Source organism: Miscanthus floridulus, chromosome 1, assembly GCF_019320115.1.
Source record: "Miscanthus floridulus cultivar M001 chromosome 1, ASM1932011v1, whole genome shotgun sequence".
Taxonomy (NCBI): domain Eukaryota; kingdom Viridiplantae; phylum Streptophyta; class Magnoliopsida; order Poales; family Poaceae; genus Miscanthus; species Miscanthus floridulus.
The window spans coordinates 28,282,441-28,306,304 of NC_089580.1; the positions used below are offsets into that span (position 1 = coordinate 28,282,441).

Consider the following 23,864-nt stretch of genomic DNA (forward strand, 5'->3'; position numbering starts at 1 on the left):
ATCTTTTAAGCCTAATTAGACTATGATTGGACACTAATTGCTAAATAACAACGAAAATGCTACAGTGTCGTTTTGCCAAAATTTTCGGCAACTAAACTGGGCCCAGGTTACCTTGGGGATATCGGAGGGATTGTAGGTCCACGCCCAGAGGCATAGCACCCTGGTGTCTTCCCGGTCCACCGACTGCTGCTCCACGTAGTCGATGTCGCACGCTCTCGCCACCACCCGCTTAGCGATGCTCTCGTTCCAAGCGTGGACTAGAACTCCTTCCAGGCAGAGACGCACGTGACAGCGCAACTCACAGTGGTCTCCATAGGCTTCTACCCGCCATGGGCCCATGGCCAGATACGGAAGTCGAGGTTGCGCACCGGAAGTTTCTCCTTGGTCACCGTAGCATCTCGGTGGTGGGAGTACTTGAAGATGGCGAGGAAGTTCTCTGGTCGATGACAGGAAACAACGACGTCGCCTTCTAGGACCCCGAAGCATCTGCGGAGCGCCTTCTCCACCTCCTTAGGCTCCGTTTCGCCTCTGCCTCTGCACTACCCAAGCACGATGGCGCAGGAAGAGAGGCGCCTCGCCTCCGCCTCCACTGCCGTAGTCGATGCCGCCACCGCGCAGGTATCTTCTGGGCTGGCCGCGGGGTCTCTGGGTGCCGGCATGGCTCGACGTGGCAGGGGGGGGAAGGAGCTGAGCTTTGGTGGTATCTGAGCAGAGGAGGCAGATGGGCGTGCTGCAGCTGTGTCGCTGCCGGATGGGGGATGTGAAGCTCTGCTGCAGTCCCTGGCTTTGTGGCCAATTTGTCTGCAGTTGATGCAACGGACCGGCTCCCTGCAGCCTGCCGCCCGGTAGAGCCAACGAGGCACCGGAGGCACCTCCCTCTGAGTGGACTCCAGAAGTGCAGAGCACGGCGATGGCGTGCGGGGCACTGGTGGGCTTGAATTCGCCTGAGCTGAACGCCTTTTCCGTAGTACCTTTGTCCAACCATCTTCATCGATCTCTGGATGCGTGAGGTGACCGGCCATGGCCACCCGGCGCTGGAGTCCTCCGTCGCTTCGAGGCTGCCTTGGGAAGGTGCGCCACCATAAGTGCAGCCTGAGGCGCTCTCCCTCGCGCGGGCGGCCGTGGATCTGAGGCAGGATTTGCTGGGGGGGGGGGGGGGGGGTTTAATGGCGAAGCAATAAAGGTGCTGGTGGTTGGGGGAGGAGTAATGGCGAAGCGCGCCCTGCGCTGTGGGGCAGCAGGAGGGGAGGTCGTTGACTCCTGGAGCGGCAGCTCGATCAAGCCCACCATCAGGGACCGGAGGCGGGGTTGCTCGGGGCCTCCTGGAGACCGGCAAACGGCCGGCGACGAGGACATGGGCTGGGAGGCCGAGGCTGTACGGGGGGGGGGAGGGGGGGGGCGCTTGGGCAGTGGGTGGGGGCTGGAAAGCCGCGGCGGTGGCGGATCTGGGCGCCGTCGCGGGGATGCCGCGGGAGGGGAGCACAAAAGAGTTTTGATTTAGAACATAGCATATGTACTGTTATGTCCCGTTCGCTTCGCTGAAAACACGAGTCCAAATACTGTTCCAGCTGATTTGTTAGAGCATCTCCGAGAGTTTTATAAATCCCCTTCTAATCCTTAGTTTTTACAAAGATGAAAAAAAACCATCTCCAATAACTTATAATCTTTTCTCCTAAAATTTAGGCGCTTAGTAAATCTCACCCGTTGCGCGTAACTTTGCGCGGCTCCTCCATCGCGGGTATCCAGTTCTCCCACTCGGTGTCCATCTTCGCGGGCCTTCTTTTGTCGGGACCAGTTCATGGGAACGTCGTTCTCGATCGAGCCAGACAGCCGTGCCTAATCGCCTCTCGAGTGAATTCATTCAGACTCCGATCACGATGACCGACAACGCCATGGCCACGACTGCGATGGCGCCGGCGAGTGCGCCCCCGGTGGTGCCTGCTGGCGCGGCGGCGCCGGTCGGGGCCGGCGGGCTAGGAGGCGCCGCGCGGGGGCGCGCCCGGGCCGATAACCTGGACGACCATCCTCTGGGCACGCTCGCAGTGGCCGGACTCGCCGCTGATGAAGTAGACGGGGCCCGGGTGGTCCAGGGCCACCTCCGTGTCGCCGTTGTTGGAGAAGAAGATGGGGTGCGATGCGCGGCAGCTGTCGTAGTCGGCCTCTGTCACCACCATCACCGAGTCCTCCTTGTACTTGAAGTCTGCACGCGGCACGGACCGTGCATGAGTTGGCGGCGATCGAGATTGATTAATGGCGTTTGCCAGATTGATCCAAGAGAACCAACGAACGAATGGGAATGGATCTGTCTCTTACGGACGAGGTCGCCGACGAGGAATCGGTTCTTGGACGCCCACTGGTTGTACCTGCCGTCGTCGCTGGCCGGCGGCACGACCCACCCGTCGTCGCCGCCGACCTCGAACGCGGTCGCGTCGGCGTGGCGGCACAGCGCGTAGGCGAGGACGGCGAGGAGGAGCGCGAGCGGACGGAGGTTCGCCATCGCACGCTAGCTGCCGTGTAGTACGCGTGTGTGTTCGGATTAGCTGCGAAGCCGAGAGGAAGCACCCACCAGCTCTCGACTGAGCTCTCTATTGCTACTCTCCGCTTGCTGCTAGCTGGTGCGTTGCGTTGCGTTTGTGCTGGGGGTGGTACAGGGACACCAAACACGCAATTCAGTCTTCTTGAGCTCAGTAACTTCCTTGGTATTCTTCATGAATGTCACTACTTATCCTTTCGGAAGGAAAGCATGGAGCTATTTGTACTGCAGATAAGAGCAATTCCGGCCATCGTTTTAAATACTCAAGTTATGCGGTGCCCCTTTTCATAGACAGATCAAGTGCTCAGACCAGTACCAGTTTCAATATACTGGTTGAGTGGTTGGCAGTTTGGCCTTTTTCATGGAGTAGTAGTAGTGAGTTGTGCCTGAACAAGTTGGCAGTTTGGCTTGAAGTTCTCGAGTTCGGAACATGGACACTTGTGACTGACACCGGTCCTTGTAGGATTCTTGTGCTTAACAGCTCCTCTTGATCCATTGACCACATGTAGTTCATTGCTCTTGCAGGACTCAAGTCATCTTACAACACAAAAGTTTCCGGCGAGCTAATATATCAGCGGTTCAGCATTTTGGCCATGGGATGTTTGATAATTGATAGTAGTAATGATTGAGTGAGACGTTAATAACACAGCCATGGCTTGGTTGGGCATCCATTGATCCTTCAACTGGGAGCATCTATTCATAAAGCCTAAATGATAACTGCATATGCTCAGCAGCTGGAGTGGCACATGAACCATGAAGAGTATCAGCAACAGAAACTCAGATATAGATTAATATATCACTGCAAATTAAAGAATGAAGAAATAAGAGCAGGAATTTGGAGCCTACCCATATTAACCACGTGTATCCAAATAGATGACAGGAGTAAGCATTCATACCAATGGAGAAGTGAAGGGTCAATCAAACAAAGGTTCTTGAATGAGGATCTTCATTTTCTCGACAAGAAAGTCAAGCACATCCTTCCTTCCTTCTTTCAAAAGTAGCTGCCTCAGTTTGCCAAAAGTTGAACCAGGAGGTCTAATGCCCTTCTCTATCATATCTTCAAGCAGGACACAAGCTTGGCTAACCTCACCCTTGTCACAGAGACCATTGATCAGCACGGAGAATGTGTGCATGCTCGGCAAGAACTGCTTCAACCGCATATACTTCCATACCTTCAGTGCCATCTCTATCTTATCATTCTCACAGAACATCTTTATCATCATGGTGTAAGTATCAGAGTCTGGTTTGCAGCGCTTAATCATGCTGCGGAAGACCCTATATGCCTCATCATCCTTTCCAAGGCTAATCAAAGTATTTAGGATGATGTTCCAGGTCCTTGAATTGGGGGAGATTCCATGGCCTTCCATGTCATCCATGACTCTGAAGGCATTGTCAAACTTTTTCACTTTGCAGAAGGCAGTGACGAGCGCATTGTACACAACAACATCAGGCACAATCCCATCCTTCTCCATATCCAAAAATGTTGCAACAGCATCCTCAATCCTCATATCAACTCCATAAGTATGCACTAAGACGCTGTATATGAAGGTTGTCGGTTGGCATCCCCTGGAGCTCATGTCCTGCACGACACAGACAGTCTCTTCGACTCGGCCTGTCTTGCATAGTGCATCGACCATGATACCATATGTGACAATGTCAGGTTGGCAACCAGCGGCAAGCATATCGCTGTAAACCTCCCGCATCTTTGGGAGGTTGGGTGCTCTCCCCCAACCCTCAAGCAAGATGCTATAGGTCTTGGCATCAGGACTGAACCGATTATTCATCTTGTCAAAGATCTCCTGCGCCTTGCGCACGTTCTTAGACTTGCACAGTGCACCAAGCAAGCTGTTGAAGGCAGCGAGGTTGTGGGCAACACCATACCTCTCCATGATGTTGAACGTGTAAACTGCCTCATCGAACTTCTGTGCCCGGGCATATTTGCGCATGATGATGCCGAACGTTTCAACATTGGCCGCACCCTCCTTGCGCATGACGGCCACGACGTCCCACATGAGTTGGTACTGCCTGATCTTGGCTAGGGACACGACCACCGTGTGGTAGGAACGCACGGTATGGGCACACCCGCCGCGCTTCTGCCTGCGCGTCCACTCGAAGAAGCGGTACGCGAGCATGCCGGCGTTGTCGAGGCGCTCAAGGACGCGCTCCGCGACCTCGGGCGTGACGCGGATGCCACTGTGGTCGAGCTCGTGCTCGAGGGCCGAGGCTTTCCGGCAGGAGATGATGAGCTTGCAGAGGCGCTTGGCGAGGTCCGAGGCGTCCAGCAGGGTATCACAGCCCACGCTGGCCCTGCCTTCACTGCTAAGCATTCTTACAAACACTTTGCGTGCCTTCAACCAAGTGTGGTGAAAGTCACCCATTTCTCTTCTGGCACCCACCGACCTTGCTGCGGTGGCGGACCTAGGATTTGAAACAAGGGTAGTCCTAGTCAAAATTTTCAAGTGCAATACTATAAAATCAAAAAAAAAAAAAATTGGTATACATGACTACAAATTAGAATAGAAACAAAACACTGGAAGATATGCTTTATTCAGTTTCAGTTGCAAAAGGCTCCTTAGTATTTTTTTTGCCACAGATCTACATTCTAGAAACAAATTTAGTTACAATGTGAAAGATTTTTTACTGCAGCCTAAAATAAGAGTGGTGCAAATTTAAAGATGCTAGCTTACTTGCTCCTCACCTGTATGGCAAAATAGAAAGCAAAAGGCATCACAATGCATATTGATAGTACCGAACATACATATAGAACGAATATTGTTGATTTTTAGGCTGAACCTATTGCTAAGGTATGTTATTCATAACAGGCAACATAGTTTGTGGACATTGCATTTTTGGCAAACAAGGAGCCAGATGGTGATTTATAAATTCTCTACTCATGCAAACTTTGCTTGAGGTTCCAGCTTTTTTCACTTGTTATTCAGCTTTTGCTAGGACACGGTCATATGATTGTTCCTTTCAGCCAGACAGAGCACTACATTAACAATGTATAAGATATGATTGTAACTTTTGTTCACTAGAATGAACCAGTAGAAGTCATATAGCAAAATATATATACACTATCCCTAAGCCCAATTTACAGCCCAATCTCCATTCTCCAATGTCCAAATCCTAAGCTGAGAAGTCAGATGCTCAGATGCACTCACCAGTCAAGTAGTCAACAGGCCACCAGGGCGGCGCACGGGGGCTGGACGGGCGGACGGCAGCCGGCTGGCCCGGCGCTGGCCGACTGGGCGGCTAGCGGAGTCACGGAGATCGCGGCCGCGCAGCAGTGGGGCGGGCGGGCGGCGGCCGGCGGTGGCAGCGGTGCTGCAGTTCGGAAGTCCACGAGACCACGAGTCATGAGACAAGCAGGGTAGCAGACCTTTGCAAGCTGTAACTTTTGGGCCTCCAGACTCAAGTTTTGCATGGGTCATTAGCTTTTTTTTAGAAACACATGGGCCATTAGCTGATTATTACTGAATCGCAAAAAAAAAAGAGTCGGGGGGGTGGGGGGGCACAGCCCACGTTGGCCCCCAGACACCTCCAAGCGCACACGCAAGATCTCCGCGCCGCCCTTCCCTTCGCCTCCCCGTCACCGCCACCAGCGCCCGCCGCCCAGCTCCTTGTACTGCCTCTCGCGCGCCCAGAGCAGCGCCCTCGTCACCCAGCCCTGCACAGCCGACCTGGAGCACGAGGGAGCACAGGAACGCCCTGGACTTGTGGAGATTTGCGGGAGATTTGTGGAAGAGAACCCACCGAAACCCTAGCTGGGTTCGGACACCCTCCGAGCCGCCTGAGCCACGTACGGGATTCAAACAGCCAGAGATTGACAATGCTTTCCTCTCGGGGGAATTTGTTGGGGGAGAAGAAGCGAGGGGGAGAGTGCTAAACTAGGGTTCAGGGAATTTGGGGCCGAGAGGAGCACGATGAGCATCGTGCCCAAGGAGACGATCGAAGTCATCGCTCAGAGCGTCGGCATCCCCAGCCTCGGCGCCGATGTCGCCGTCGCGCTGGCCCCCGACGTGGAATACCGCCTCCGCGAGATCATGCAGGTCAGGCCCGCCCCCCTTGCCTAGATTTCGTTTTGATTCCGTCGCCCTAGGGATGTCCTTGGAATTGTTAGCAGTCGAGGTGAATTTGGGGAGCTCAGTAAGCGATGTTTTGCTGATTTGCTACATCTGAGCTAAGTGCTGGTTGTGTGCTTCGGCCAAATTAATTAATAAGTGTATGCGATGAGCATCATTTACTTTTCGGGGATGCTATGAGTCTGTGGGCTGGAATTGTTCCCATTTATCCAAAATTTACTGGTTGTGTAAAATGGTGTAGGGCAAAAGAAGCATCCCTTTTTCCGTATGTTCTCATCAAGATTGCTTGGATTGTCACCGTTTTCCCAACTAAGTACATGCCATTTGTTTGGGTCCATCTCCCGAGCAACTGTATGAAATCAGTACTTTTAATTCTAGGGTGTGCTTGTTTATGATGTGAGATGGGATTTTGAGGGCTGCATGATGGGATAAACTTGTCAAGTGAGATGGTGTTTGTTTTTCCACTGGCACAACTGGTGGAAAAGTCTTTTTTTTTATTTTCTTTCAACTGATAATTCGAGTTATGCTGCTTAATTAGTTGAGTCCATACAATTCTTTCCCTTTAGGGATGTAGAACTTAGTTGGATATCAAAATTTTGTCAAAGTACTAGTGGAGTTTGATAACAGAAGAGTGTCCTACGGCCTGATATTTCATTAGCTAGTGTTTTCCATAATTCACTTCTTTGTGGATACTGTCTGTTCCCTTTCCCTTTCTGCCACTTGCGCTGATTTATGCTAAAATTATAATCCCATGAGTCTTCATGAAACCTTGCAGTTTTACTTCTTCTTTTGCCATTGTGATGACTGATGATCCCATTTTCTGTATTTTTGCCTCAGGAATCCATTAAATGTATGCGGCATGCAAAGCGGACTGTTCTGACGGCGGATGATGTTGACAGTGCCCTGGGCCTAAGGAATGTTGAGGTGAATTACCTTCCTATGCTAAAATTTCTGGATACTTGCAATGTATGTTTGTAGGTCCACTATGCACTTATGAATTGGTAGCTAATAAATTTAGGATTCTTTTTCCGTGTATTTTTTCCGAATCATGTTCAGAACTTCCAAAACGTGTAACTACAATCAACTTTTAGATTTTGATAAGTGTCTTTATGGTATTATATGTAAATGATATTCAACTTACGCCCTCCACTTGCATATTTGGTTCAGTAAACAATCGAACAAGTATTTTTTGAACAATGATCCCATATGTTTATTATCTCGAAATTCCATCTCAGAAATCTTTAGCAAAAAATGGTTTGGCTTTACTGGTACATAGTTGTTTACTTGTTTTTACTACAGTTGTAATATCGGTTCCTCAGTTCATAGATGTGATTTTCTGACTAGAATTTTCTCAGCATGTCAAGCTCTTTGATTAGCTTCTGTTTGTGTGAAACTGCCTTATGCAATTTTTTGTCATACTTTTATATTGAAGTGTCTAAATCCTCTGCTACACCTTATTTTGTTTGAACTAACTCTGCTGTTTCATTACTGTGGGTTCTCCATCAGCCCGTGTATGGATTTGTTTCTGGTGATCCATTGCGTTTTAAGAGAGCTGTTGGGCATAAGGATCTCTTCTATCTTGATGATCGGGAGGTAGACTTCAAAGAGGTAGGGGCAATATTAATGATTATTAAATTTTCGTACCACTTATTTTGAAACAATTCATTTGAAATGTTTCTTCCTGGTTGGTGTCATGCAGATTATTGAAGCTCCTCTGCCTAAAGCCCCACTGGACACATCAGTTGTAGCCCATTGGCTAGCGATCGAGGGGGTGCAACCTGCAATACCGGAGAATCCTGCTATTGACGGTTTGCTCTTTTTGTCCAGACATTTATAGTCCTTACTTTTCTCCTTGGCAAGATGTAGTCACATTCTTCTCTAATATTGAGAGAAAAAACACTTGTGAGTTGTGACAAATAGCATTTTATTTCAGCAATTGTACCACCAACTGAAAATAAAAGGTCTGAGCATGGGAAGGATGATGGACTTCCAGTTGATGTCAAGCTTCCTGTTAAGCATGTATTATCTAGAGAACTACAGGTACTTTGATTATGATTCCGTGCATTGTATATTACTCATATATCCAAGAAACTTATATACCTCTTAACTGTTTGGTTTTGCAGATGTACTTTGATAAAATAGCTGAGCTTACTATGAGTAGATCTGATACGTCCCTTTTTAAAGAAGCCTTAGTGAGCTTGGCAAAAGATTCTGGTCTTCATCCTTTGGTTCCTTACTTTTCCTACTTCATTGTAGACGAGGTTGTACATACCTTTCTTGCTTTTTTTTTTTTTTGAGATGGCATTACTTAAAGTGTGTATCCATCTGACTTTCAGGTTACCCGGAGTTTGGGTGATCTTCCTGTTTTATTTGCTCTAATGAGAGTAGTCCAAAGTCTTCTCCGTAATCCACATATTCATATTGAACCTTATGTAAGTGGTAAACCATAAAGTTTTGATAGTTCATGTGTGTGGCTTGTTTTTAGTCATTTTGTATATTCTTTTCATCATATTAGTCCTAAATTAGCAATATTTGTCTTGATTTGTAGTTGCACCAGCTAATGCCATCAATGATCACTTGCATTGTTGCAAAAAGGCTAGGGCATAGGCTCTCAGATAACCACTGGGAACTTAGAGACTTCTCTGCCAATTTGGTTGCCTCGGTATGTCGGAGGTGAGTGATATGTGAAGGGTGTCAGTAGGTCCTGTGTATAATTATCAAAATTTAATTCAATTACATTTATGATTTCAACTCCTTGATTCCCATATTATGATCTTAAAGAACAGTTCATAAAAAATGTGCCCATGAAAGTGCTTTATCTTAGTTATGCTAATATGCTAGACAGTTTTAAGTTGAAGATCAAGTCAATAATAGTTTGACCACCATTTCATACTCTTTCTTCCATATATACAAGATTTTACTATTTTGTGGGATCATGTTATATGTGACATGATCGGTTTCATGGCAGCTTACATCTTCTTTAGCGGAAAACATACCAATAAACCATTGCATCGCTTTGCTACTGAGTAGACTACATATTGTGTTCCTTTTAGAGACCAACTGGTAAATAAATATTTTCACTATATATGCTGTGTGTGGACAGAGGATTTATTTTAGTTCTATCTTCATGCATTTGTTGGGTGGGTCATGACTTGTTCGTGTCTTATGTGTTCCCCATAAATCCATTTTCTTTTGGAATTGATAGATCCATAGGCTTTTGCATACTCTGCTCATGGAGCGTGAGTCCTTTTCTGAATGATGATCTCTAGCTCTCTTTGCTAATTGGTCTTTTCTGTATGTAGTAATTGGCTAATTGCCTATATAATTCTCATGACATTGTTGATCAACTGAAGATGATGGTTTTCAGGTTTGGTCATGTCTATCACAACCTTCAAAATCGGCTAACTAAAACATTGATCCATGCATTTCTTGATCCTGCCAAATCACTGACACAACATTACGGTGCTGTTCAAGGGATATCTGCATTGGGGCCCAGCGCGGTAGATCCCATTTGAAACTCTTTTTTTTATTAGTTATGCACTGGCTGATTGTTTTTTCTGCTTACCAGATTAGACTTCTTCTTTTGCCCAACCTTGTGACATATATGCAACTTCTGGAGCCGGAACTGCAGCTTGAGAAGCAGAAAAACGAGATGAAAAGGAAGGAAGCTTGGCGTGTTTATGGTGCCTTGCTGGTCAGTTTAGAGTCCTCAGTCAATATAATGTTTACTGTATTTTGGTTCACCAACTAATACCAAGCTAAGTTTCTTACCAGTGGAATGCATTTTTTAGTGTGCTGCAGGCAAATGCTTGTATGATCGGTTGAAATTATTTCCTGGTTTGCTTTCTCTATCGAAGCGACCTCTTTTACGGAGCAACAAAAGGGTCTTAACCAACCCAAGTAAGTGTTGAATATAAGCACACTATTAGTTGAATATATGCCACTAGACACATGTTGACTGGCAATTAAGTGCCAAATGGTCTTTGCTGTCAGCAGTTGAATTAGTAAACTTTGAAAGTAAAGAGTATGTTGCACTGCAAATTTCAGATAAGCGAAAATCTAGTGCAGATCTCTCTTCAACTCAGCCACCTCTGAAGAAGATGGCAACAGACGCAACAGCCAACTCCATGGCCTCAGCTTCCATGGGAGGAAACATGCAAGGTGCCATGGATGGCTTTTCCAACCAGTTAGCCAACCCTGGCATGATGCAGGCCTCGTCCTCCGGGCAGATGGTGGAGAGCATTCCATCAGCTGCCATCCGGAGAGATCAGGGCAGTGATCTCGCTCAGAGAGTTTCTGCAGTTCTTAGGCAAGCTTGGAAGGAGGATCAGGACACTGGTCATCTCTTGGGGTCTCTGTATGAGGTCTTCGGTGAAGCCATCTTCTCCTTTGTCCAACCACCAGAGATTTCCTTGTTTGTGTAGAGAGGAAATGCATAGGCTCTAGGTTTTATTATTCTACGCTGTTGTACAACTAGGGATGTTTTGCAGAGTTCACGAAACGTGGTTTGACATTGTCAAAGTAATGTAATGCAAGTTGTAGTTTACTCAATTACTGCATGTATTTGTAACATATTCCAGTTATGCATGCTGTGCTGCTAAGTTATGTCACTAGTATTTCTTCAAGTCCGGCTATCCACTACATGCATTTTATGGTGGCATTGGCATTCAGATGGCATAGTTTGCTTTTGTAAGTGCCTGCATTTTTCCAACTGGGAACGTTAGATGTATTCTACTATGTCAGCAGGTTGCCAGGTTTAGTTTCCAAATTTATTTATTTTTATTAATCTTCTGGCCTAGAATCATGGAGAAAAGGGTGAAATTGACCTGCACTGATCCCTGATCAGAAGAACAGTGGCTTCAGCCGCAATTTTTCGTGCTCACTTTGTTTACGCTTCCGCTGGAGAAAAGACGTAAACATGAACGGTAATGCTGGAAGTCAGATGTCCATCCCCGCTGGACGTCCCGGTTGGTGTACTCGACGTGTAGAAGCTGCTGTTCCTATCAGCTCCCCTTCCGCAGATTAACAAAAATATTCACGTATCTGCTCCGCGACTAGCTCCGCTGTGGCTACCGCACGCCTCCCTCTCTACTGCGCTTCCCGTCGGCCTTCCTCTCCAATGCCGTTGTACCTGCACCGCCACGCGAGGCCGCATAACCCGACTGTTGTCGCCTCCACCGTGGGCACTGCGTGCGCCCTATCGCCAGGGCCCGCACAATCGCTCGCCCGCCATCCTCCTCCACTGCAACCGCACAGCCGAGATCCTGAAAGCATATGTTGGAAGCGTATATTTCGAATGTTTCAGAGGTATGTTGCAAGTGTTTTAAATGGATGTTGTAAAAGCAGATCATGATGTTGAATATGTTACATGGTTGTACACGTATGTTGCAAAGGTCTGTTACCAATGTTCCATCTGTGTTTTCTGAACGCATGTTGCAAGTGTGTTTATCTGGGTGTTCCATATGTTTCACATATACGTTGCATGTGTTTTATCTGGATGTTGTGTATGGTTGTAATGGTTTTCAAGTGTTTTTAGGTGTGTTTTTTAAGTGTTTCACAAGCATATTTCAAGTGTTTCATCTGCCTTCAGACGTATGTTGCAACTGTTGTATTTGCATGTTTCAAAAGCAAATCGGGTGCTGCATCTCTCCTCCTAGCCTTCTGTTGCATCGTCTCGGTGTGTCCTCCTCTCGGCGCTGGCAGGGCATCTATACAACGTCACGGGCGAGTCCTTCCCCTCATGTCGCTCGGGCGTGCGGGCCCCGCGCGGAGTGCGCGAAACTGAGTGCAGCGCGCGTCCGTCCGTCCGGGCATTCAGGCGCTAGCATTGCCGAAACATGAATTGCCCAGGGCTTAGATTAGGATGCAATATCTAGGTCCCGGACAGTTCAGGTTTTAAGTGAATTTTGGCATCCAGTTCCTTTCCTCCATAACCTTTTGTCAGTGGTGGTAATTTACTGTTATAGAGGGCTTGTTGTTAAACACGTCGACGATTAACTAGTGCAGCAGCCTTTTTTTGTCAGTGGTGGTAATTTACTGTTATAGAGGGCTTGTTGTTAAACACGTCGACGATTAACTAGTGCAGCAGCCTTTTTTCCCCTTTTTCTTGTGATGTCAGAGAGGAGGGCAGTATTATCCTAAGAGGTGTTGCTTGACTTCGGTAATAACTGTGCTAATGCTTAGCTAGGTGCTTTTGTTAGAACAAGTATAATAATAGCCTATAAACAGACTGAATGCTGAGGTGGAGTAGAGAGGAGCAGCCGACTTATGCACTCCCTTAAAAGGGAAATACAGCTTTGACCTTTGAGTAGCCTCCATTCTAAAACTTGCTTCTATCAGGTCCACATGTCTCCGTTTCTTTGAACGTGGCAGCACGTATCTCTGCGCTTAGAGTGAGTGCTTTTGTAACAAAAACACCCACTTTAAGTTTGTAAAGTCTTTGCTTGCTAGAAGAGTGTTGCCATTTGATCTTTAATGTTTCATCCTTGCTTTGTGGTTCTGCCTGAAAACTGGGAAAGAAAAATTTCACCTTTTTGTTGTCATTTCCTTGCAATGCATGTATTATTTCCATAGGATCACATTGTTAAGTTAATATGGATTCTATTGGATGAATTTATCTTGACACCTGTTTAGTTAACACCACAATTTGTTCGCAACAAAAAAAAGAGCTAACACCACAATTATGTTGGTCAATTTAATGAAGTCTTTGATAGTATTAAGAATGTGTAAGTTACTGCTCATTTTTGTGTTTTTTTTTCCTAGAATGTGATGTCACTACTGATCATGATTAACCAAATTTATAATTCATCTTTCTGACAAAGTCATTGCAATACTTACACAATGTGATGCAAAATTTTACCTTAGGTAACTAATTCACTTTTGACATGCAGAACAATCATTTCTTCTCCCTTTACTAGTTGCAGCACTGCGAGTCTGTCCTGTCCTAGTAACTAGTAAGTGTTCTGCGGCTCGGCGTGCCCCATCACTGACTGATCACAATTCACACCGATTCTAGGAATGATGATGGCATCCATGCAGCTAGTGTATATGGACATGATCTCATGAAGTCCGTATCTGATCTTCAGGTATGATGGTGAGTCCCTTGCTCTATTTTAGCATGTATCATCTGATAACACAGCCTTTGATTTGAAATAAGGCTTAAGGAGACTTAACTTTTCCTAACAATTTAAACTAACCTAATACTGTCTTATTGAACACAGCTTAAATTTAATTCCTAGAAAACTTTGTTACGGAAACCTAGCTATAATGATATGCAGGAAGTTGTATTTTCCTCCTTTAGCAAAGCATGTCTTCTCAGTAGTTGTATCAGATATGTTCTACCACCCAGTTGTATAGCAGAACCATGTGAGCAAGAATACTCTCTCCCTAACATGCCTTTGCTGTTCGCAATAGCCATGGTTGGTGCTACTATTGGAGGTAAGCTCATCACACTCTTAACTAAAAAGAAAGTTTCAGGCATAGAATGTTGGTTGGAGCTTGAACTGGTTGTGGATTTAAGCATGACAATACACAGTGGACGGTTTCCTTACTTCTGGGCTTATGTTTTCTAATGTTCATCAACATCATCTTTTGTTACAAATGATTTAAATATCTGAGCGTTAAGAGCACACATTGAATCATTTCTAATTCCTGGGAAATGCAGGAGCATGCTATGCACTCTTGCAAGTTAATACTTATTAAACACAACTTTTTATGTCCGATTGCTTTTTTTTTTTTGCAGTTTCTTATTTAGCAGTGCATTTCGTTAAATTTAAGACATATACATAGAAATGCATATTCAGATGCAACAAATACGGAGTGCAAAGAAAATTACATTTAGGAGCATCCTAGTTATCATACATATGTTCGATTGCTTTTTCCCCAGTTTCCTTATTTAGCCGTGCATTTTTGTTAAATTTAAACATATACACAGCAACAAAGAAGGAATGCAAAAAAAATACATTTAGGAGCATCCTAGCTATCTTCAGCCTGTTCGTTTGGCTGTGGCTTATCGTAAACGATCGTAAATTTCTAGCCGGAACAGTATTTTTCTCTCACACAAATCAGTCAGCAGTACTTCTTCACGAACCAGCAACGATATGAACCAGCCAACCGAACAGGACCGAAAGAGCTGATTACACGAGTGACTCCTGCTTTCCTTACTTTCTGCACCCAGTTATTGTGAAAAAAGACACCTCATTGTAAAAAAGAGGAAAGAGGCACCCAAATTTGAGTTGAAGAGGACTTCAACTTAGGTTCTGGGAGTGTACACCCACACTTCCCACCATCTGATCTCCTACCAGTTAATCTGAAATAACTGGATTATTTCCACTAATTTCCAGTTTTCTTTTGTATCTGCAACTATTTATGGTATTATAGTCTTTTGTGCTGACTGCCTTCCCTGTTTTTTACCACTATTTTGTCTTGTAGTGAGTGCTACTGTAGCAGAGGTACTTTCTGAGAAGAGGATTGTAACATTAATTCTGTTTAATGACCACAATATCATAGAGTTACTCATTGTCAGAACTGAAATAGATGGACTGCACACAATTTGCGAAAAGGTGATTCTCCAATCCTGTGAATTGAAATAGCATCTTCACATCCTCTGAATTTAATATAGCTATATGATGTACAACCCTACTGGACCGAAAGAGCTGTCAAATTCTATAACATAAGTACAGAGATACAAGGCCACTCGGTAGCTGCACAGCTAATGCTAAGAGTCTAAGATCAACTACTTGGCTACTTGTACGACACCAAAGCGTTATTCACCTTTTCATGCCTGTTATGTAGCTTCACACAGGGGCACAGGGCAATGCCAACTGGTTTGACAAAAGAGAAGAAAAAAAGATAGTCTGTCACATGTAACAGGAAAAATACAGTTCAGCAGGGAAAAAATATTAGCAAGTCGTTTATGTTACCTTCTTGAGCTCAGTAATTTCCTTGGTATTCTTCTTGAACGTCACAACTTATCCTTTCGGGAGGAAAGCATGGAGCTAGTTGTACTGCAGGTAAGAGCAATTCCAGCCATCGTTTTAAATCCTCAAGAAATGTGGTGCCCCTTTTCATAGATCAAATGCTCAGACCAGTACCAATTTCTATATAGCAGTGACTTGTGCCTGAACAAATTGGCAGTTCGGCACAAAGTTCTCGAGTTCAGAACATGGACACTTGTGACTGACACCAGTCCTTGTAGGATTCTTGCGCTGAACAGCTCCTCTTGATCCATTGACCACATGTAGTTCATTGCTTTTGGAGGACTCAAGTCTGAGTCTTACAACACAAAAGTTTCCGGTGAGCAAATATATCAGCAGTTCAGCATTTTGGCCATGAGATGTTTGATAATTGATAGTAGTAATGATTGAGTGAGACGTTAATAACACAGCCATGGCTTGGTTGGGCATCCATTGATCCTTCAACTGGGAGCATCTATTCATAAAGCCTAAATGATAACTGCATATGCTCAGCAGCTGGAGTGGCACATGAACCATGGAGAGTATCAGCAACAGAAACTCAGATATAATTCATAAATAGCACTGCAAATTAAGAATGAAGAAACAAGAGAAGGCATTTGGAGCATCTACCCCATATTAACCACGTGTATCCAAATAGATGACAGGAGTAAGCATTCATACCAATGGAGAAGTGAAGGGTCAATCAAACAAAGGTTCTTGAATGAGGATCTTCATTTTCTCGACAAGAAAGTCAAGCACATCCTTCCTTCCTTCTTTCAAAAGTAGCTGCCTCAGTTTGCCAAAAGTTGAACCAGGAGGTCTAATGCCCTTCTCTATCATATCTTCAAGCAGGACACAAGCTTGGCCAACCTCACCCTTGTCACAGAGACCATTGATCAGCACGGAGAATGTGTGCATGCTCGGCAAGAACTGCTTCAACCGCATATACTTCCATACCTTCAGTGCCATCTCTATCTTATCATTCTCACAGAACATCTTTATCATCATGGTGTAAGTATCAGAGTCTGGTTTGCAGCGCTTAATCATGCTGCGGAAGACCCTATATGCCTCATCATCCTTTCCAAGGCTAATCAAAGTATTTAGGATGATGTTCCAGGTCCTTGAATTGGGGGAGATTCCATGGCCTTCCATGTCATCCATGACTCTGAAGGCATTGTCAAACTTTTTCACTTTGCAGAAGGCAGTGACGAGCACATTGTACACAACAACATCAGGCACAATCCCATCCTTCTCCATATCCAAAAATGTTGCAACAGCATCCTCAATCCTCATATCAACTCCATAAGTATGCACTAAGACGCTGTATATGAAGGTTGTCGGTTGGCATCCCCTGGAGCTCATGTCCTGCATGACACAGACAGCCTCTTCGACTCGGCCTGTCTTGCAGAGTGCATCGACCATGATACCATATGTGACAATGTCAGGTTGGCAACCAGCGGCAAGCATATCGCTGTAAACCTCCCGCATCTTTGGGAGGTTGGGTGCTCTCCCCCAGCCCTCAAGCAAGATGCTATAGGTCTTGGCATCAGGACTGAACCGATTATTCATCTTGTCAAAGATCTCCTGCGCCTTGCGCACGTTCTTAGACTTGCACAGTGCACCAAGCAAGCTGTTGAAGGCAGCGAGGTTGTGGGCAACACCATACCTCTCCATGATGTTGAACGTGTAAACTGCCTCATCGAACTTCTGCGCCCGGGCATATTTGCGCATGATGATGCCAAACGTTTCAACATTGGCCGCACCCTCCTTGCGCATGATGGCCACGACGTCCCACATGAGTTGGTACTGCCTGATCTTGGCTAGGGACGCGACCACCGTGTGGTAGGAACGCACGGTATGGGCACACCCGCCGCGCTTCTGCCTGCGCGTCCACTCAAAGAAGCGGTACGCGAGCATGCCGGCTTTGTCGAGGCGCTCAAGGACGCGCTTCGCGACCTCGGGCGTGACGCGGATGCCGCTGTGGTCGAGCTTGTGCTCGAGGGCCCAGGCCTTCCGGCAGGAGATGATGAGCTTGCAGAGGCGCTTGGCGAGGTCCGAGGCGTCCAGCAGGGTATCACAGCCCACGCTGGCCCCGCCTTCACTGCTAAGCATTCTTACAAACACTTCGCGTGCCTTCAACCAAGTGTGGTGAAAGTCACCCATTTCTCTTCTGGCACCCACCGAGACCGCTGTGACCGAGACTATTGCTAAGCGTAGCCAGTCGAGGCCTCGCTGACTCCGGACACACAGGCGAGGCGAAGGTGATCGGCGGCGACTGAGCGGCGCTACGAAGCTACCGCCAAATCGAAGAGAGGAACAGGTGCGACTGGGCGAGTGCGATCCAGTCCGTTTCGTGGAGTGGCAGAGAGGCATATGGGCTTTAAACCTGGTGAACTGATTGGGCCGACATTGGTTTAATGAGAAGTCATAAGGCCCAATGCTGGTGAGCTAAAACCTCAGAAAGCGAGAAAAGGGGAGCCTCCACTGACCACTGCTCGACCCAAAAAATGGCGGCGGCGCCGGAGGAGCTGCTCTGCGCGGCGGCGAAGTCCGGTGAAGAGGAGGAAGTCGCTAAACTCCTTGCCTCAGGAGCTGACGCGACCCACTTCGATGCCGACGGCTTGACCCCGCTCATGCACGCGGCCGCGGGGGGGCACGCCGGCGTTGCGCGCCTCCTCCTCGACTGCGGTGCGCCCTGGAACGCGCTCTCCCCCTCGGGCCTCTCAGCAGGGGACCTAGCCTCGGACCCCGACACCTACGACATCCTCCTCGACCACGCCCTCCGCTCCGAGCTCGTCCTTGGCACCGTCGCGCGGCGGCAAGCGGTCCCCGCGAACGCCTCGGACGGTGCCCCGGCCGAGAGCTACCTCGAATCCAGGGTCTCGTTTAGCGAGGAGAGGGTGATGGACGCGGAGAGCAAGGCAGTGATGATGGCGTGGGAGCGGCCGCTGATGGAGGCGCACGCGCAGGCGGTGTGCCAAGGCGGTGGCAAGGTGCTCAACGTGGGGTTCGGGATGGGGCTGGTGGACGAGGCGATACAGAGGTACGAGCCCGAGGAGCACACCATCGTCGAGGCCCACCCAGAGGTGTACGAGCGGATGCTCAAGCTCGGGTGGGGCGAGAAGAAGAACGTCAGAATCGTGTTCGGCCGATGGCAGGACGTGATGCCGCAGCTCGGATCTTATGACGGTATAACATATCTTTTGCCTTTGCTTATTCATTTCAGTGTTGTCATGTTTGGTCATCGATGTTGCAATGCTAAATGCTTTCTTGTCTGGGGACTGGGGGTAAGTTTTCTGTTGCTGAATGTCCTAGTTCTAGGTGTCTTAGGTGAAATTTCCGTAGGTTTGCATTATCCTTGCATGCCGCCATGCCCTAGTAGGTATTCTGGAGTATGGAGAAGTTGTGCAAAAGCTGAAGGATAGAAATTTTTTGGGAGTATCTCTCAAGTGAAATTTCATAGGTTGCATTATCCATGGTATGCCTAGTAGGGATTCAAGAGTATGGAGAAGTTGGGCAAAAGCTGAAGATAGGAAATTTCTGGAGTATGTCTCAGGTGAAATTTCCATAGGTTGCATTATCCTTGGCATGCTCTAGCAGGAATTCAGGAGCATGAAGAAGTTGGTAGTATCTAACAATAGTTTTCTCTGTGTCTGTGGCCTTTCTGGAGTAATGTTCTGTAGAATGACATAGGATTTGGTGATGTTAAGATTCATTGTTTTCAATGAATGATAAAGAAGCTTATGCTGATGCTTATTAGTATCAAAGATGATACTTTAGTTTTCCAGTTGGTTCTGGTGCTTCCCCGTCTGACCATTCCTCAATTACTCTCCCTGTTCTTCCCCGTTGAATGTGACTTCTCACATCGCTGTTCCCGCCATCCACCGGCATGACTCCACCAGTACTGGTGCCCACTGCCCAGTGACCGCATCCACTAATGTCACTGGTTCCCAGTGTTCACCTCATCCGCTGATGCTGTTGTGCTCAGCCAAAGGGATGGCCATCTAACATTGATTTGAGAGAGTGAATTGCGGAGACCATGGATCCTGTCTGGATGACTCTCATGTTCCTCACCTAGTCCATCAGAGTACAGCATGCTTCACCACCGTTAAGAACTCCTTGGCCTCCATCGATGCCCTCACAGAAGCTCGGACCTCCATCACGGCTGGACCTCAGATCTGAAAGGAAAGGAGGAAAGATGAATGAGTGGAGAGTGGGATGCTCAAGATAAGGACTTTCACCAGTAAGCTTGTACCTGAGATGGAAGCAGGACATTCTGGGTGACAATATTCAGCTGTCTCCACAAGCGGCCTCATCCAGGCAATCTTTGTGTGAACCCCAGATGTTGCGCTAGCCAACTACTGCTCATTCCGAGCTGTACCTGAGGATACTGAGAGGAGCATGTTCGGAGGAAAGGGACTGCCGCTGTCAGCCGTGGAGATGGTGGCTGTCACAGGACGGGACATGGAGCTCATAGGGATGCAGGGCATGAATGGATATGATACGTTTAATTAGGCCAAATTTTATCCACAGTCAAGTATTGGTGCACTTTTCCAGAATCTCACAAACATCAGCTATTATTGACTGGAGGGAGTATATTCAAAGTTTTCAAGCTAGTGCTTCTAAAAGTTTTCGGAGTAGGTAATTTTGGACCTTTTGTCAGGAAAAGTGTGCGTCTAGATAGTTTCTGAATACATGTTTACATTGGAAGGCGTCTATAGAAGTGCTTACCACATGAGTATTATGTTGCAAACAGCCGTTTCATGGCTCTGTGTGGCACTTGGAAACCTTGTTTAGCTTCACTCAGGTGGGGTAATTTGCAACAGTATGCACAGAGCTACTGTTTTCTTTTGATGAAACTTATTTAAAAGGTGAACCTTTGTTTATTTTAGTAATCTTACTCTTATTTTTTGGGCATCTTTCTTCATCCATTGAAGTAACCATTTTTTTGGGCACGGTGGTCGTGGTGGTGGTTGTGCTAGTCCAAATAAGAACAGTTGGTTAGTGTTTAGGCCATAAGGCCTGTTTAGAATGCATAAATGCGAAAAAGAATACAAAAACACTGCAATTGGTAGTTGAGAAAACATAGGAACTTAGAAGACACTGCAATACTTATAAACAAATGTGATGTGTGTACATTTTAGTCAACATGCAATGGGAAACTGTGAAAACAGAACCTGGAAACCTGTCTATTTATATTAGAGTAAAATGCACCACAAGTCCATTAACTTTTGGAGGGGTGTCATCTGGGTCCATCAACTTTCAAAGTGCATTTTTTGGTCCCTAAACTTTCTATGTTGTGCATTGCAGGTCCATAACCGTTCAGTTGCTTGGTAATTTTTCATTGAACCCCTTCACTTCAATAACTCTATCCCAAAATAGCCTTATGGAGAACATGAGCAGGCATCGGCGCTGGGAGCCATGCCGTTGCTCAGCGAGTGTGCAGGCGGTCGCACAGGCCAGCCACACCGCCGCGCCAGGCCAACAACGCCATGGGATCGGGCAGGCGCCTGTGCCATGCTGCCGCCAGGCAAGTGGGCAGCCAGCTGCGTGTGCCAGCCACGGCACTGCCGTGCTAGCGGCCGGGCAGTCGTTCGCACTGGGCAGCCACGCGCGCCACTAGGACGGGCCTGCTACACCACAGCTAGGCGAGCCGGAGCCTGGGTGGTCGGGCTGCTCAGCCGGACAGCCACGCCGCCACTGGCCAGGCATGACTTTGCTGTAATTCCCAATAAAAGGAAGAATAGAAGAACAGAAAAGCTGCCGCTTCATCGCAGCACCAAAACACCCAAGTGTTACACGAGTTCGCGTTGTGTTTGTGTGAGTTCGTGAGCTTGACTCCTTCGTCCCCGGCGTCCTGTCGTCGCAGTCGGCGTTCACCGCCGTTCCAAGACTAACAGTGCCAGTGGGTGGCCAGCGACAATGACACCGTATGTATGCAGCCCTGAAGCTAATTGCTAATTGCTTCCTAGTAGGAGTACGTCGCTAGAACCAACAAGCTGACTGCTTTTCCGATCCACATTACTGCAGCAGTGCAGCAGCTTCTTAGGCAGAGTGGCATACATGGGGACGGGGGACCTCGACCTGGCAGGGGCCACGCCGACTTTGTCGATGCGGATAGTATCCAAACGCATACATCAACAATGGCATGGTGCACCTCGTGTGGCGCAGGTGGCCACGCTCGCCGGCACCGTCTATCCCGAATGTTCATATCAGCGTAGCGGTACGTGTTGTCTACCCTATCTACTTCATGTGGCTCATCAACGCAAAACAGAGGTGCCAGGCCGAGACGATGCAGGCGGAGGCAGTGGCACAGCCGCACAAGGATTCGGACGCTCGTGATTGGGTGACGTCGTGGATGCAGAACGCGCTGGAGAACGCGAAGCAGAGGTGCACGAGGCCGAGGCTATGCAGAATGCGCTCGAGGCAGCGCTGCACGACGACGTGACGGAGAGCGCCAAGCGGAACATGGAGGCACTCCTCGGGGCATCCACGTGCGTACTCCTCTGTGAGAGGATCCGTGACTCAAAGGACAGGGTGGTGGCCCATCGGTGGCGTGGTGGGCCCCGTGTGGTTGCCCGCCCGCCCAGCGGCGACGTGGCCACCCGCTCGTCCCGCTCAAACGGCGGTGGCGTGGTTGGCCCCGCACGACCGCCATCCTGCTTGCCTGCGGCGCTATGGCGTTCTTGACCTGGCGCGGCGACGTGGCTGGCCCCGCACGCTCACTGAGCGACGGCGTGGTTGCCAGCACCGATGTTCTTCGTGAGGGCTATTTTGAGATAGAGTTATTCAAGTGAAGGGGTTCAATGAAAAATTATCAAGCAACTGAATGGTTATGGACCTGCAATGCACAACATAGAAAGTTTAAGGACCCGAAAATGCACTTTGAAAGTTGATGGACCTAGATGACACCTCTCCAAAAGTTAATCGACCTGTGGTGCATTTTACTCTTTATATTACTTCGCTTTCTCCATGTCTCTTTCTCCTCCTTTTTCCTTGTTGCTCTTCTTATATTAAGAGCACAAGCACCTGGACCAGCATTGCTCCCTACCAAACAACAGAACCCGTCAACACCCAAGCATTCCTTATAAGCAAAACCCTTTGTCTTCACTGTGTTTGTAATCCTTTCTTCAAGTGTCATACAGTGATTTATTTGTTTTAGTGTAGCAGACCTGTTCTAAATAAGTGATTTGCATCTTCTTGAGTTCATTCTAACGCTGTGGATGCATATTTCAACATCATGTTTTTTATACTTCGTTTATGAGCATAGATAACTTGAGTGATGAATAATATATGTTCAAATAGAAGTAGGCCAGTGCATGACAATTGATTGATTTCAAACCCTAGTCACCATCCTCTGTGGATAAGTTGTTGAATTATGAGCACATATGTCCTCTATGAATCTAGTTTCGGATATTTCAAACCATGTGCAGTTTGCCATCTCTGATACTTTGAACTGCACATAGACCATTTACCTAGTTTTTATCTTTGAAAATATCAAAGGGAAGGAAGAAAGGAACCTGCAACCAACTATGTTATAGTATTTGTTATGATAACTGAAATTGATATGTAACTAACTAACTGTCAATGCGATAACCATTTCCTTTTGATTTTATAATCAAGCAAAAGTTATCATCTATTTACCGTCAGAGATGAATATGAATTCACGCTCAGAATGGATACTACCATAAAATAGCTTGACTTTCCTCGAGTACAGCCATGAAAACCATAGTACGGAAATCTTCTCTAATGCCATTGTTTTCTTACATGTGCAGGCATATTTTTTGACACATACGGGGAATACTACGAGGACATGAGAGAGTTCCACCAACACCTTCCTAAGCTACTGAAACCCGGAGGCATCTACTCATACTTCAATGGCCTCTGCGGCGACAATGCGTTCTTCCACGCCGTGTACTGCCAGCTTGTCGCGTTAGAGCTAGCCAATCTGGGGTATTCGACGCAGTTCATCCCTTTGCCGGTCAAAGATTGCCTGGCGGAAGAAGTTTGGAAGGGCGTGAAGCAGAAATACTGGCAACTGGATACCTACTACCTCCCTGCGTGCCAGTCAGAATCAGAATCAGAGTGAAAATTCTGTCAAAGTAGTAATGGGGTATTTGTAGTTTGCGTCTGACGCTTGTTGTCTGTTTTGAGCTGCTACATTTGTTCAGGCACGCTGTGTTACAAATTAGTACCGTTTCATTTTCACGAGCCGAACTTTCTTTCCGCATGTGTTGGTTTGCCGTTTTGTATGCTACTGATTCGTGCGTTCGTGGTCCATAAAAAAGAATCCTC

General features: G+C 47.2%; 4 protein-coding genes and 1 pseudogene across 9 annotated transcripts; 2 read left to right on the forward strand and 3 right to left on the reverse strand.

Moving 5' to 3' along the window:
• Positions 1-1,540: 1,540 nt before the first annotated feature.
• LOC136470363 (early nodulin-like protein 21) lies at positions 1,541-2,510 on the reverse strand (annotated as a pseudogene).
• Positions 2,511-3,130: 620 nt separating this feature from the next.
• LOC136470183 (pentatricopeptide repeat-containing protein At1g77360, mitochondrial-like) lies at positions 3,131-5,928 on the reverse strand. Of its 3 annotated transcripts, none has more exons than XM_066468130.1 (3): positions 5,695-5,927; positions 3,430-4,951; positions 3,131-3,267 (listed from the first exon to the last, which is right to left on the reverse strand). In XM_066468130.1, exon 2 carries the CDS (start codon positions 4,909-4,911, stop codon positions 3,448-3,450), a length of 1,464 nt encoding a protein of 487 aa, XP_066324227.1. In that variant the 5' UTR covers positions 4,912-4,951; positions 5,695-5,927; the 3' UTR covers positions 3,131-3,267; positions 3,430-3,447. The 3 variants fall into 3 exon arrangements, 2 of the variants coding, with proteins under 2 accessions (XP_066324227.1, XP_066324289.1); XR_010761867.1 differs by having other exon boundaries at positions 3,142-3,267; positions 3,380-4,951; XM_066468192.1 differs by having other exon boundaries at positions 3,222-3,332; positions 5,695-5,928.
• A 136-nt stretch (positions 5,929-6,064) lies between these two features.
• On the forward strand, positions 6,065-11,202 carry LOC136469981 (transcription initiation factor TFIID subunit 6-like). Of its 4 annotated transcripts, none has more exons than XM_066468036.1 (12): positions 6,065-6,582; positions 7,453-7,539; positions 8,122-8,223; positions 8,315-8,423; positions 8,549-8,655; positions 8,739-8,876; positions 8,952-9,047; positions 9,164-9,288; positions 9,983-10,115; positions 10,184-10,309; positions 10,407-10,515; positions 10,684-11,202. In XM_066468036.1, exons 1-12 carry the CDS (start codon positions 6,457-6,459, stop codon positions 11,037-11,039), a joined length of 1,614 nt encoding a protein of 537 aa, XP_066324133.1. In that variant the 5' UTR covers positions 6,065-6,456; the 3' UTR covers positions 11,040-11,202. The 4 variants fall into 4 exon arrangements, 2 of the variants coding, with proteins under 2 accessions (XP_066324133.1, XP_066324086.1); XM_066467989.1 differs by having other exon boundaries at positions 6,066-6,582; positions 10,663-11,202; XR_010761866.1 differs by having other exon boundaries at positions 6,067-6,582; positions 10,417-10,515; positions 10,684-10,823.
• A 3,997-nt stretch (positions 11,203-15,199) lies between these two features.
• On the reverse strand, positions 15,200-17,870 carry LOC136476886 (pentatricopeptide repeat-containing protein At1g77360, mitochondrial-like). The gene is made up of 3 exons (XM_066474857.1): positions 16,251-17,870; positions 15,537-16,085; positions 15,200-15,437 (listed from the first exon to the last, which is right to left on the reverse strand). The coding sequence occupies exon 1, from the start codon at positions 17,730-17,732 to the stop codon at positions 16,269-16,271; it is 1,464 nt and encodes a 487-aa protein (XP_066330954.1). The 5' UTR covers positions 17,733-17,870; the 3' UTR covers positions 15,200-15,437; positions 15,537-16,085; positions 16,251-16,268.
• Positions 17,871-18,047: 177 nt separating this feature from the next.
• On the forward strand, positions 18,048-23,765 carry LOC136476896 (protein arginine N-methyltransferase 2-like). The gene is made up of 2 exons (XM_066474870.1): positions 18,048-18,758; positions 23,345-23,765. Exons 1-2 carry the CDS (start codon positions 18,077-18,079, stop codon positions 23,656-23,658), a joined length of 996 nt encoding a protein of 331 aa, XP_066330967.1. The 5' UTR covers positions 18,048-18,076; the 3' UTR covers positions 23,659-23,765.
• Positions 23,766-23,864: the final 99 nt, after the last annotated feature.